The sequence below is a fragment of the Myxocyprinus asiaticus genome, chromosome 32, assembly GCF_019703515.2.
Source record: "Myxocyprinus asiaticus isolate MX2 ecotype Aquarium Trade chromosome 32, UBuf_Myxa_2, whole genome shotgun sequence".
Lineage (NCBI taxonomy): Eukaryota > Metazoa > Chordata > Actinopteri > Cypriniformes > Catostomidae > Myxocyprinus > Myxocyprinus asiaticus.
Window position 1 is genome coordinate 10,720,059 of NC_059375.1, and position 14,484 is coordinate 10,734,542.

Consider the following 14,484-nt stretch of genomic DNA (forward strand, 5'->3'; position numbering starts at 1 on the left):
TGGACATGAACTTTATTACAACCTGCTGGTGGAATCTCCAAACTGCAAATGCAGGAAGTGAATTTGGACTTTGCGCTGAAAACAGACATTCAATGGCATTGAAACATCTTAGACCAATGACCTATTTCTCAGGAAAATAGCAAATTGCTTTTATTTTGCCACTTCATTAACATACAATACACCCACAGTTTGCACACATACACCCACAGATAATGCAACCGCTCCCACCCACATCCACTTGCACTTTCCACTGTCACTAAAATTGCACTTAGAATTAGCACTCTCACGAAAATTGGATAAGACGTAGCTTGTAGCGTTGCACTTTGCACACTTTCAGAAAAGAACCCATCATTGGGCAGGCTAACATATATTGAGGTTGTGTTGAAATTGAGAGAATGGTTTGGAAATTATGTGTGTGTATGTGTGTGTATATATATATATATATATATATATATATATATATAACACGTTACATTACACGTTACAGTGTTTATGTAGCATAAGTTTCTGAATTTATAGCTGTCGTGGTGTTAAATTACAGCTTCATAATTTCCAGCTATTAGTGCAAATAGTGTAAAAACTAATAAATTATTTGTTGTAACCATTTTTTAAAGAAAATGTAACATTTATTTAACAAAATTCAAAAATATACTTACATATTATATGGGTAACACTTTACAAAAAGTGAATTAACAATAAACAATACTTTTTAAACACTTTTTAATCTTGATTAATCGTAGCTTCAACACTAATACATTTAAAAAAAAAAAAAATTAATTAAAAGTTGTTAACATTAGTTATTGCATTATGAATTAACATGAACAACCAATATAAAATTGCAAGTTTATTTATTAACATTAACCAAGTTTAACAAATGCTGTAAAAAATCATATTGTTCATTGTTAGTTCATGGTACCTAATACATTTACTAATGTTGTACTTATTGTAAAGTGTTACCAATATATGTAAAAAAATAAAAATAAATAATAAATAAATAAATGGTCAGGTAACTTAAATAAAAATGCATGTGGTAACATCTAAATTAACTGGTTTCATTTAAGTCAAAAATATTATTTAATATGACTAAATCAACCTGAATACATTAGGTTACACCAAGAAAAGGTATTTGTAAGGGTTATATCAAGTAGAAATAGAACCTTAAGGTAACTGCATGTAACCACTTTTTACAATGTATATATAAAATATATTTCTATCTAAAACACATAAAAATAAACAGCTATATATCTGGTGGGAAAAGTGAATATATTGTCGGTGCGTTTACCAATATGAACTACTGGCTGACGGAGACTATAACCGAGTGGGACATGACTATTTTTGCAACTGTTTATGATGCAAGGCAAGCAGCATGAATCTGGCAATGGAGATACGCATGCTTTCTTATCCGGCATTTTCTCCTCTCTGTCAACACAGCGTCAGACTTGCCATAAAGCAAAGACAGCTGAATCTGCATGCCGTATGTTGAGTCATTTACATAAAGTAAAAACCCTGGCCAATTAGAATTATTTGCTGGGTGACTAGTCAAATAGTAAAAATGAGTAGTCATGCAAGACCTAAGATATAAGCATTTGTTGTTGTGAACAAGTATATCACAATGTCATTTTGTCCATTTATTTCATCTGGCTCTTTTGAGAACAAGTACAGTGTATTATACAACACTTATACCACGGGTCTGTTGAATGCTTGATTCTGATTGGTTCATGGATGTTCTAAGGTGTGCAATTTTTTTTCAAGTAAACGCTCGGCTATAATGTAATTCCAGGTCTTGACCGCATAACGGTTCCATATCACTTGGCCAAATTATTTCAGTCATTTCAAAGAGCCTCACAGGCTACCACAACAAAATAACCAGTTAAAACAAAGATATTAGTTAAAGTAAATCGGTTAAGAACGTCAAACAATGTCTAAATATCCTACATTTATTTCAATTTCAGTTAAAAAGAGCCCTCGTGCTCCCTCGTCTCCCTCGCACTTACACACGCTCACACACACAAGCACACACACACTGAGACTCGAGCCCCGACCAACAAATAGAGCCGCACCCCCGCGACTTGATCAATACAACAATGTCTATTATCCGAAATAACATTTAATGTTTCATGTATTTTGCCCTAATCAACCTCACATAGCTGGAAAGCACCGCGCTACGCCCCCCCCCAACCCCCCCTTTCACACACACACACACACACACACACACACACACACAGGGAAAAGCAGCGCATGCTTCGTTGCTAGTTCTAAAATTAAGTTTTCGAAATAGCAATGAAGGCTTGAGCTGTATCAAAGCTAGATTCACTTGATCAATATAACAGTTTCTCTATTATCTGAAATATCTGTGGGGAAAAAAAACCTTGTGCTCCCCCTCTCACACACACACTCCCACTCCCACACTTGTGGACACACATTATACACACAACGCACACACTTAAGGCCCAAACATACTCATGAGGGAAAACTGAGTCGTCATGTCAGCGCACTCCTGCATCTCAGTGGGGATGAAAAAAAGTTGTTAAGGCTTATAACGGGAATATGGCAACATATCTCAGCGATTTTTAAGCGATGTTACTTATGACGAGAGCAGAAACAAAAAATTTCTCTCTTTCGATCCCTCAAATACAAACACACACATACATGTACAAACGCACTACCTTATTACTCCAGTAAGTGCTCCAGTAAAGCAGCACAAGCCTCCCTTGCTAGTTCTAACGTGACATTTTCGAATTAGCAACGAAGGCTTGAGCTGTATTAAAGTAAGATGCTGAATCGGTTGTGAAAGAAAGTAGTTCCACTCACAAGAGCGTTTTAAGGACGAAAACCAGAAAATGTCTTGAGATAAAACCCTGAACGACGTCTTAAGGTGTGGTAACTGTGGTATAATCGTAATAATTGACTCCGGCCCGTTGAATTGTTGAAAAATAATGCACACCCGAGGTGCAACGGTCACTCTGCTGTGCATCGTGACCGCATTACCACCTCGGGTGTGCATACATTTTTCAGCAATTCAACGGTCCATCGTCAATTATTCCTTACACAGTTAACTGACAGTTGAACTTACCTCTTCCAGCACGTCAGCTAGCTTGCTGAGTATTTCTTCTGAAAGGCCTTGGAACGTTGGAACACTGTGGAGAAGATGAAAAAGAGAACATTTGAGGTTAGTGAGTCAACAAAACAAGCAATGTCTGTCAGGTTACACAGTATCATGCCTGGCCAACAGAAAAACAGCGTAAATGTTCTGAGTTTGAATGTGGAAAATGTGAAATAAGTAGGCAAGTATACTTCTGAAATCTCAGAAATAATGCCTCAGGTTGAGGTGTGGGTGGACTTCTCATGACATTTCATTTGAAAATAAAGCTGCCAATCATTTTAAATACCAGTCAACCAGAAAGACATTCACTGGATGAGCTTCTCAATTTGCATGCTCTCTGTAGCAATATGACCCCACATACCTTATCAAAAATGATCCTAATTAAATAGACATTTTCCCACATTTATATCAGCTAGGGGGAATTCATGATGATTTGAACTTTAGAACATATTCATGGGTAAATATTATTTCTGTGTTCCTGAATTTACTGAGAATATAGCTTGTTTGAAATTTCAGGATTTGTTCAGACAGGTAGCAAAAATAGTTTTTTTTTTTTTATTATTTTTTTTTTTTTTTTTTATTGCACACAAAAAGCACCTGAAATCCAATGTTACAAACCATATAGTGAGAAAAATCAGATTTTTATTTATTTATTTTTTTTAAATGTGTCAGTCTGAACTGTCAAATCAAATTTCAAGTAGTTTTCTTTTTTGTCATGTGGGACACACTATCATATACTGTAAGTATCACACACAATATGCATTAATATATACAGCTGTGTCCAAATAAAAAAAAATAAAAAAATGTTTGCTCACTTTCTCCCCATATAGTGAACTATAAGGAATTTGCTATGTACTGAATATTGGATATGTGAATAAGTGACAGATTTCAAACACAGCATATGCATGAATATGTAAAATAAAGTAATGCCACAGATGCTGTCTCATGCGCCTTGTGAGTTCAGCATTGCGCAACAATGTCATGATAGACAGCAACTCTTAGTTGTTATAAAATAAGGTTTCTTGGCATCTTTCTGACACCTACACAATGTTAGGGAAGTAACTTTAAAACTGTAACCATTTTATTTTCATAAACTGTCTGAACGTATTGATTCCCTTAAGTGCTTTGGACCTCCCAATGCTATGAGAGAGGACGGTTTAGATAAGCATGTTTGATGACATCCTCGGCTGACTCATGACAGTGTAGTGTTTTGTGACACCACTACTTATTGGAAAAAGTAGCTTGTTACTGGACAAGCTACACTTCTGTGAAAATAGCTGAAAAAAATTAAAATATAAATACACTGGAAAAAAAAAAAACTAGAAATTGAGTTTAGTAAGCAGAGTCGCTACTTAGTTACTCCCCAACACTGTGCCTACATCATTACTATGGAAACCAATGCAGATATAGTAGATAATGTCTATTTGTCTGAACAAATGGATCAGATTTAATCACATGCCAGGTGTGGCCTGTCAGTCCTAAAGATCAGATTAAAAATAAATAGTTACAGTGCATAACAATTTACTTCAGAGTTTTGTTATTTATTGTTGAGTGTATAAAGACTCTATCATCTTTACTTTACATCTGAAGTACCTCAGAGAATATAGATGGAGCCTCCAACACAATTAAGATCAATTTCTGCAGTCACATTCTATACGAGGTGGTGTCAACATATTGATTATACAGACAGCATTTCACCTCAGGCGGGCCTCTGAAGCCCACCCAGCACACAAAGGCATCTTAAGGTTCCACTAAAAGCCCATTTACTTTCCATGATCTCACATTATTAGCTATAAGGTTTGGGACCTCTGGGAAAACTTAATTTTCTCATTGAATCATTGTTTTATGTCACCAGTGGAGTGTATGAATTAATGGAATGTTTTGAAAAATGAAATAAACCTGTTTCATGGCCAACACTTTTGTGCCTGTTTAATGTTCAAGAATCTGATCATTCCACAGGAAATTTAGCTTTGATTCCATTTTATGGTCATATAGTATTATTGGTGTTTGCTGGTAAGGCAAGCACCTCTATTACTATTGCTTATATTTAGGGTTCCTGAAGAAGTTAAGATTTAAACTTTAGAACGTAACTCGTCCCACACTATTTGTGCTACGGACATGAATGATTCTCAAATTATGTGACATATTGAGGAGATCTGTCAAATTTGAGTCCAGTGCAGTGGATTTTATTGGAAGACAACACAAGTGTGAATGCATTTTATCGCAGACGGGAAAGCAATCAGTATTAAATAATAATTATAAGGCTGTTCAAATAAAACAAAGATATTCATAAATAACTCGAGGCTGAAAAATCAATATTTTTTCTGACTTAGTGAGTGGAAGGGGATGAATTAGACTCAACCAAGAAGAGTGAATCTCCAAAAACTGACAGCATTCCAATTATTGTCTACCTGACCATTTTATACCAGTGTTTAACCATTATACATTTTCCTCAACAAGGAACATGTTGGAAAAACTACAGAAATAAATAGACAATTGATTGGAGTAAAATGCCCCTTTACATCCCAAAATGTTACAATTAAAACCCACCACCTTGGAGTTAAGGGATACACAGTGAAGGACATTGAGTGTAAAGAGTGTAAAGAGTTCCCTTTCACTGTTCACTTATACGCTGTCTGTAGCCGATGCAATGGCAGCACCCCCAGATGGTCACGATGGTTTGAAGCCTCCTTCATGACAGATTTAAGTAGGCTGTGCGTTCCCTGGTTTTCTGGCCGTGTGTCTGCCAGTGCGGCATGCCAGCTGGATCCGTGGGGAGTTGGCGCAGAGTTCGAGGAGATGGACAGTGAGCAGCAGGCAGAACTTAGGTTCTCCCTCTTGCTCTCTTCTGACACAGTGCAATGTTCACTCGTCGAATTTGTATGCGGGAGTTTATGTCCCAGCCCAGAGGCTTGCACCATAATCTCCTTCGGGCTGGTGGATAAGGATACCTTATCTACTGCAGCTTTAGGCTCTGAGGAGTTCACCGGTGTTCATGCCGAGGCCTTGCCCCAAAGCGGACAGGTTTTCAAGCCCACTGTGTCTTACAAATAGCTAATTGAGACTGTCACATATGCAGTGGAGAAACTACATCTAGACTGGCTGGATGAGACTCAGTTGGAAGAGCATTTTTTTTGGTGGGTCAATGCCCTGCGGTGCCACATAGGCCGCTTCCCTTTTCTCCGGACTTTCATCGGAAGATTTCGAGGTCCTGGGATAACTACTTGGCCAGGCCTTTGGATCCTTTTTGTTGAATGCCTCTGTTTCACAGGCAGGACTCTTGTGACACCGTGCAGTCGGTGGTTGAGGAGTTCCATGCTGCAAAGCAACAAACAGCCGGTTTCCAGTAGATACTTCCCAGGCAGACTAGGAAGCCCGCTGCAGTGCCCACAGCATTGCAGCACTCTGTATGTCCTTCCTTTCTGTTTTTCTCTTGCACCGTGCATTCACGAAATGCATGGATGCAGCTATGGACCCTCTGAGGCTCCATGGCATCCACATTTTTAATTTTTATCTCAATGATTGGTTGGTGAGCCCACTCAGAGAGTCTTGCTGCCCAATGTCCAGATGTCATTCTTAGTCATTTGGACAATTAAGGGCTGAGAGTCAAACTACACAAGAGTGTTCTGTTACCAAGGCATTTTCAGTCATTGCGCCAGTGCCTAGCGCTGTTCAAAGAGGGGTGTGTTCTCCCTGCAAGAAAGTTTCTCAAGCTGTTGGGGCTCTAAACAGTCTACCATTCCCCTGGACCTACTCATGAGGCCTTTCAGTGTTGAATGAAATGGGATGCTGTCGAGCCCTATTGCCAAGGAAACAAATTTGCTTTCTGGAGTCAGGTGTTCCATTGGGACGGGTTTGTCATCACATAGTCACAGATGCCTCTTCTGTGGGTTGGGGTGCTGAGTATGAAGGTCACCCAGCCTACAGAGTCTGGGCAGGCCAGTGGCTGACATTGCACATAAACTGTCTGGGAATGTTGCCGGTGCTGTTGGCATTGAGATATTTCCTTCCGGAGATTCAAGGCAGTCATGTCCTCATCCGGACAGGCAACAGAACAGTGGTGTCTTACATCAATCATCAGGGAGGAGTGAGTTAGATTAGTTTCTGACTCTTAAGATTGCCCTGCTTTTGGCATTGGCGCCTTTTATGAGGGTTGGTGATTTGCATGCCCTGTTGGTCAATCCATCTTGTTTGGATTTTGCGCCGGGTTTGTCGAAGTTGGTATTGAGACCTCAATTGGGTTATTTACCCAAGGTCATTTCTACCCCATGTGGCTCACAGGCTATTACTTTTGAGCCCTCCTCTCCTCCCCCATTTGAGTCAGATGAGAATGAGATGACCACACTTGCCAGTGGCGTAAGTCAGAGCATCTGTTTGTTTGTTTTGTGGCTGCAACAGAGGTTTTCCGATAAATACAATCTTTCATTGGCTTGTGGATGCAATTTTGAGCGATTTTGAGGTGCACAATTTACCTTTCCCCAGGATTATTTGGTCCTATTCTACGAAGAATGGGGCATCCTCGTGGGCTTTGGCTAGAGATGCATCCCCAGAGGACATTTGTATGGCAGCAGGTTGGGCCTCTCCATATACTTTTGTTGGATTTTATAATCTAGATGAGGATTTAACTCCTGCTTCCCATGTTCTGTCTGCTGGAATAGGGTTGAACTTATAATTATGTGCATATAGTCTGCTTGTGAGCTGCTATATGCTTGCCAAAAGGGCTGGTACAGTTGGCAGATACTGGTAGTATGGCTTTATGGTATACTGTTCCTATTGCATAAGCAATGGTGCAGCATAAAAAAATAAATACGAAAGGGACCGTCTCGGTTGCGTATGTAACCCTGGTTCCCTGAGTAGGAAACAAACTCCTTGGTTGCTACACAGGTTTGTGCCTCTGAGGAGATGGCACCAAGTGAATGCTTATCTGGAGCCAATTACGTAGCTCCTTATTCGGCGTTGCTTAGTCACCATCAGCCAATAATCTGGCATGATTCTATAGGTCTCCAAATCACGACCACTGGGGGAGTGTTCCCATTGCATCAGCTACTGACGCAGCATCTCATTTCCTACTCGGGGAATCAGGGTTACATACCTAATCAAGACATTATCTGTGATTGCATAACCATTCACTTCTGTGTTATTCATTCAGAGAACTTTTCCATCAGGGTAAAAGAAAGAATAAATACAAAGTAAAGGAGAAGTAGCCCACCTCTTCAGGAACTCCATGTACTCAGCATGCTTGATGAGTCCAGTTCTCATCATGATGGTTTGGAAACACTGGCGGTCGATGGCCCATAATTTCACATTTGTGAGGGCTGAGGAACAAAATAAATGAGAAAAGAATTAGGCCTATAACCCCCCCCCCCCCACACACACACACACGGATGACCAATGATTTATTGATGGCGGAGGATGCTGGAGAATGCTTGATTTAACTTGATTTAAATGCCAAAAGCCAAAACTTGCAGAAAGACAACCTTCACTGCAACACTCCACCGATCTGGGCTTTATGGCAGTGGCCATTAATACAACATTAGTTTTCATTGCTATGCAGATGAACTGCAATTGTATTTGTCGATGAATCTTAATGATCTGACTAATTTAAATGTTTTTCAAGCGTGTATAGTAAATCAAATAAAATTGGATAGCATGTCATTTCCTTCAGTTAAATACTAATAAAAGCGAGGTTGTTATAATCGGCCATGATTAAAAAAAAAAAAAGTCAGATTGAGTCCGCACTTACTCAGATGGTCCCAAATATTCAGCAGGTGGTGAGAAATTTGGGAGTCTATTTTGATACTAATTTAAATTTTGAATACCACTGTCAGAAATTAGTAAAATCCTGTTTTTGTTAGTTAAGGAACATTTCCAAGGTGAGACATGTCTTGAGTTTCAAGGACACAAAGATGCTCATACATGCTTTTATTTCATCTTGCCTAAAATCAATGCACTTTAGCGTGGCTACAATCAGTGCAAAATGCTGCAGCTAGACTTTTGACACGAACAAGGTCTTTTAATCATATTACTTCAGTTTGTGCTTCTTTGCATTGGTTACCAATTCATTTTAGGGTTGATTTTAAGATTGTATTAATTACATATAAGGCATTACATGGGTTGGCGCCTGAATATTTAGCAGAACTTTTAAGATCTTGTGAAACAGTTAGACCTCTTAGATCTTCTTGTCGTGAACTGTTGGCTGTTCCAAGATCCAGATGCAAAAGAAAAGGTGATAGAGAGTTTGTAGTGAAGGCTTATGGAACAGCATGCCATGGGATATTAGATCTGCTGAATCTGTGACTGTTTTTAAGTCTCATTTAAAAACTCATTTGTATAGACTTGCTTTTATTACTGTGTGAATGTATTGTGTTTTACTGCGTGTTGCTTTTATTATTATGTGAATATGTTGGGTTTTACTGTGTGTTTTTGATTTTATGTTTTGTGAAGCACTTTGTGGTGCTATATAAAGGTGCTATATAAATAAAAGTATTAATTAATATAAATTATTATTAACAGTGTCAGAATATCCCCTCCATTGCTAACAAGTGCACAAAATCAAGCATAAAGCCATGCAATCTCCTTAGACAAACAAACTCCTTTAGGGAGAGCCATTTTCTGTTCCAGCATGGCAATGCTCATGTGCACAGAGCAGGGTCCATAAAGAAATGGTTTAATGTGTCTGGAGTGTAATTAGACTGTCCTGCACACAGCCCAGACCTGAACTCCTGAAACATATTTGGGATGAATTAGAACACCGACAACAAACCAGGCCCCATCACCCAACATCCATGCCTGACCTTACTGATGCTCTTGAGTCTGAATGGGAGCAAAGACCCACAGACATGTTCCAACATCTAGTAGAAAGTTGAACCAGAAGAGTGGAAGTTGTTATAGCAGCTAAACAAGTACCAACTCTCTAGTCAGTTTTCAACAATTTAGGAATTAATTTCTCAACAAGTACATATGGATGTAGTGTTTGGGTGTCCACATATGTTTGGCCACATAGTGTATGAGTTGATATTTTTTTTTTTTTTTTTTTTAAGAGAAAGCACCAAAAATAAGCACTCTACAGCTCGGAAGATGGAAAATAAAGTTTCCATTAACTTAGTGAGTGTCAAAATTCATGTAAACTGCAAGTATAATAATTACAGTATACAAAATAAGAAAATACTGTTTAAAATAATTTTAGATGAAGAAAGTACAGTCACACCGCAGGACACTGCCAACAATGCTTAACATTTCATGTCAACTAGCCACATAGCTATGTGTAAATGTTTATTTGGTGCAACAAAATCAATGAAAATAAAAAGTTATTAGAATATGTGCAAAAGTGAATAGAAGTTAAAACATCAGTGAAAATCAGGTAGCTTTAGCAATGTGGACATTTTCCAGAAGGGATAGTTCACCCAAAAATGAAAGTTCTCTCATCATTTGCTTACCCTCATGCCATGCCAGAAGTGTATGACTTTCTTACTTCTACAGAACACAATTATTTTGATATTATTTTGAAGAATATCTCAGCTCTTTAGGTCCATAAAATGTAAGGGAATGGTGACCAGAGCTCTTCCTAGAACTGGCTACCTGGCCAAACTGAGCAATCGGGGGAGAAGGGCCTTTGTAAGAGAGCTGACCAAGAACCCAATAATCACTCTGGTTGAGCTCCTGAGATCATGTGTGGAAATGGGAGAAACTTGCAGAAGAACAACCATCACTGCTACACTGCAACACTCCACCGATCTGGGCTTTATGGAAGAGAGGCCAGGCTGAAAGCAAAAAAAGCAGCTAAAGGACTCTCAGACTGTGAGAAACAAGATTCTCTGGTCTGATGAAACAAAGCTAGAAATGTTTGGCCTCAATTCCAAGCGTCATGTCTGGAGAAACCAGGCACTGCTCATTAGCAGATCTAGTTTGACAAGACCAGATCCTATCAATATGTCATACCCACAATAACATTCAGAGAGTTGTCATGACTGAACTTAATTTGAGGACAATAGAAGTTGATGTGAGGTCCCAACCAAGACATAAAGCATGATACATGTATATTTGTGTGTGTTTATGTGTAGCTTTTCATAGCGTTACTATTGCTCAACACCGAAGCACTGGATGGGGTGATCTAAGGGTTTAGATTAGGATGACCCAGCCTCATCAACATTTAGTTATCAATGACAAGGTCTGCCATTGGCCAAATAAACAGATAGTCCCACCCAAACCCATGCCAATTGCTGTGTCGGGCTGGTCAGGATTTTCAAAAAAAGACCAATATTTTGGTAGCTCCACAGAGCCACAATCAATGTACTTTTTGAGAAAATACACACACAAAGTACTTTTAAAATAATTATTATAAACTGGATATTTCTGACACTAAGTAGTGATTTTACGAGCTCCATTCGAATATGTTGTAAAATAACTATTGTATAAACGCACACCTTTTATCACACATTTCATATTAATGTGCCACGTTGCTATGTGGCAACCATAAACAACCCACAGTTAGGCTTGCTAACTGTAGTTACATGGCAGAAGAATTGTTCATTCGGATAACTATTTATAATACATTTGACTGTTTATTAAGTATGTGCGTTACATGGATTTTCTGATGGTAAAGTGTTTTTGGTTTGTATCATCTCTCTCGTGGCTTACTGATTTGTTAAAAATCATATTTTTAAATCAGACTATACACTAAGTCTGGTATTTTTCCAATTACTCACAGAAGTTGGGTGAAGAAAACAAATTGAGAGTCGGTGAACAATTAGAAGACAGTTCACACCAGTCTGAAGACACAAGAAACCTCAGTCATTTCCTCAGAGTGATTTATAGAAACTGTCCATTCACTTTCCCCATAGTGCCTACTTAAACAAAAGCCAAAACCTGTATTGTGTTTTGGAGACATTGTCATTGACTTTAGTCTCACCTTAATTGATTTTGCTGCCTGGGAATGCAGTCAGAGCTGGAAAGGTATAAGGCATTTTGTCTGTCGTGACAGAAGCATAAATGGCTGTCACTCCACAACATTACCAAAATATTACTTTCCCTTAAGATGTGTTTTCTGGAGGAGGGCAATACCTAAAGTATTTTTAGATGAAAGTTGGTTCAGTTCTCATTGGACTCTCAAAACGTGACAGCTCTTTGCTGGAAATTTGCATGAACTTTCTTCAAAAAGCTACTTTATTTACAGCTCACTCATGGGGCCACTATTTATAATCCAAACTTTCTCTCCAGTCTGTAGTGTGTATATTTATGAGTGATAAATTCATTGATATCAATATGTAGATTTATAATACATAATTCGGCTGTCCTGGATACGTCAATCATGCAGTTATCTTGAAACAGTCAACAAGGAGACCTGTTGTAATGTAAAGTCCAATGTACACTTCAATTTGATGCGAATGCTTAGCTTAAGTGTACAGTTGAACGCGCAGCCTTTCAAAGTATTTTTTATTTGACTGTGTGTGCATAAACTGGTGGTTGGCTCATGCACGCTATGATTGCTATGAGATACTGGGCTATTTATCTTCAAGAGTTTAGACCCATTAAGGTTTCTTTATACTCCAGTTATACTAATACAGGTATCTCCTGATCTCCTCATCATATTGGCATTCTTGACATGCACACCCTTAAAAAAATCAAGAGTTCTGGCATAGTTGCGGCAAGTTCAGGGAAACTCTTCATTGCTGCCAAAGGTTTGCTGCAGGTTTAAAACTACCAGTAAAGAGCTGCAAATGTCTGGCAAACATCTGAGGCGAATCCCAAGCTCATCTGCATGTGAAAATAATGAGTGGGAAATTTGCAGCAAGTTTGCGGCAGGTTTGTCAGAACTCTAGATTTTTTTTATAAGAGCATCCACTGTTGATGTTTTCTGGTGAATACATCCTCTATAGTGATGTCCAGTTCATGAATTAATCATTCTTTTGAACCAGTTATTTTTAGTGAATGAGTTGAACTAGTTCACCAAATCGTACTGAATCATTTGAAACAGTTCACGTCTCGAGTCAACACTGATCCACAAGTTACTCTATCTTAGCCTGTCTCTGGGATGTGCCTGAGACAATGAGCCAATAACTGGGATTAATATGATCCTAGAACTGGTGATATCTGCTTTTGCCAACTCTTCTTTGCAATTAACCGCTCCAACTAGCTCACAAATCGGACTGAACGCTCAGGTCTTAACAGTTCTCGAGTCAACAGTATGAGTCGCTCGTAACAGTTCTCGAGTCAACAATACACTGAACTGAGAATTGCCTCTTTCGGAGGTGTCCGACATACTGAGAACCGATGAGCTGCTGACACTGAGCATGTGTGTGATTAAGGGGCGAAATGTATGTTTCAGGTGTATTTCTCTGAACAACAGAGAGTGTAACAAATAAAACATACTAGAAATATGTTTATGACTTGATTTTATTACGTTTTATCAACGTATGAAGAGGATCCAGTCTACAGCTCTTGAGTCAACAGTACATTGAGTCATTCGCAGCAGTTCTCGAGTCAATAGTACACTAACCCGAGGACAGCAGCTCTTGATTCAACAATCCATTGAGTCGATCACAGCAGTTCTCGAGACAACAGTACACTGATCCGAGGACAGCAGTTCTCAAGTCAACAGTACATTGAGTCGATCACAGCAGTTCTCGAGTCAACGGTACATTGAGTCAATCACAGCAGTTCTCGAGTCAACAGTACGCTGATCCGAGGACAGCAGTTCTCAAGTCAACAGTACACTGATCCGAGGACAGCAGTTCTCGAGTCAACAGTACACTGATCCAAGGACAGCAGTTCTCGAGTCAACAGTACAATGAGTCGCTCGTAACAGCTCTCGAGTCAAGAGTACAATGAGTTGCTCGTAAAGTTCTCAAGTCAACAGTACACTGATCCGAGGACAGCAGCTCTCACGTCAGCAGTACATTGAGTCGATCACAGCAGTTTGTGAGTCACCAGTACACTGAACTGAGAATTGCATCTTTCGGACATAATACTGAGGACTGCTGATCAGTAAGCAGCTGATGAGCATGCGTGAAAAGAGGACTTGAATGAGGGGGCGAAACGTTTCAGTCAAGAGATTTTACATTGAGTATTGTGCATGCAGATTATATCTGAAGTTGTGATGAGCTGGATCATGGTTTCTGTAAAAAAAGGGTGAGTTGATTAAGACTAGTTTAATCACTTATTAACAGTGAACATGTTTGTATATCAGTGTCAGTATTGGGTGCTTTGTGTGCAAAACTTTAATGTTGGATGTATTGTAGGATCACTGAATGAAACACTGAAGACAATAAACACCCTTATTATTATAACTTAATTAAATAAAATGTTATAATCAGCAATATGCCCTTACATATGACTTTACTGAATGTGCATGTATTCTACGATGCCGGTGTATTAGCATTATA

At 38.9% G+C, this 14,484-nt stretch overlaps 1 protein-coding gene across 2 annotated transcripts in view; it reads right to left on the bottom strand.

Annotated features, from left to right (window-relative positions):
• Positions 1 to 14,484, bottom strand: part of LOC127422882 (cGMP-dependent protein kinase 1-like) — a 381,301-nt gene that overhangs the window by 138,179 nt on the left and 228,638 nt on the right. For both annotated transcript variants that reach the window (XM_051666688.1, XM_051666686.1), the window contains exons 4-5: positions 8,313 to 8,418; positions 3,074 to 3,137 (exon numbers count right to left, since the gene is read on the bottom strand). In XM_051666688.1, the coding sequence (XP_051522648.1) occupies positions 3,074 to 3,137; positions 8,313 to 8,418 (170 nt within the window). The remainder of the gene's footprint in view (positions 1 to 3,073; positions 3,138 to 8,312; positions 8,419 to 14,484) is intronic.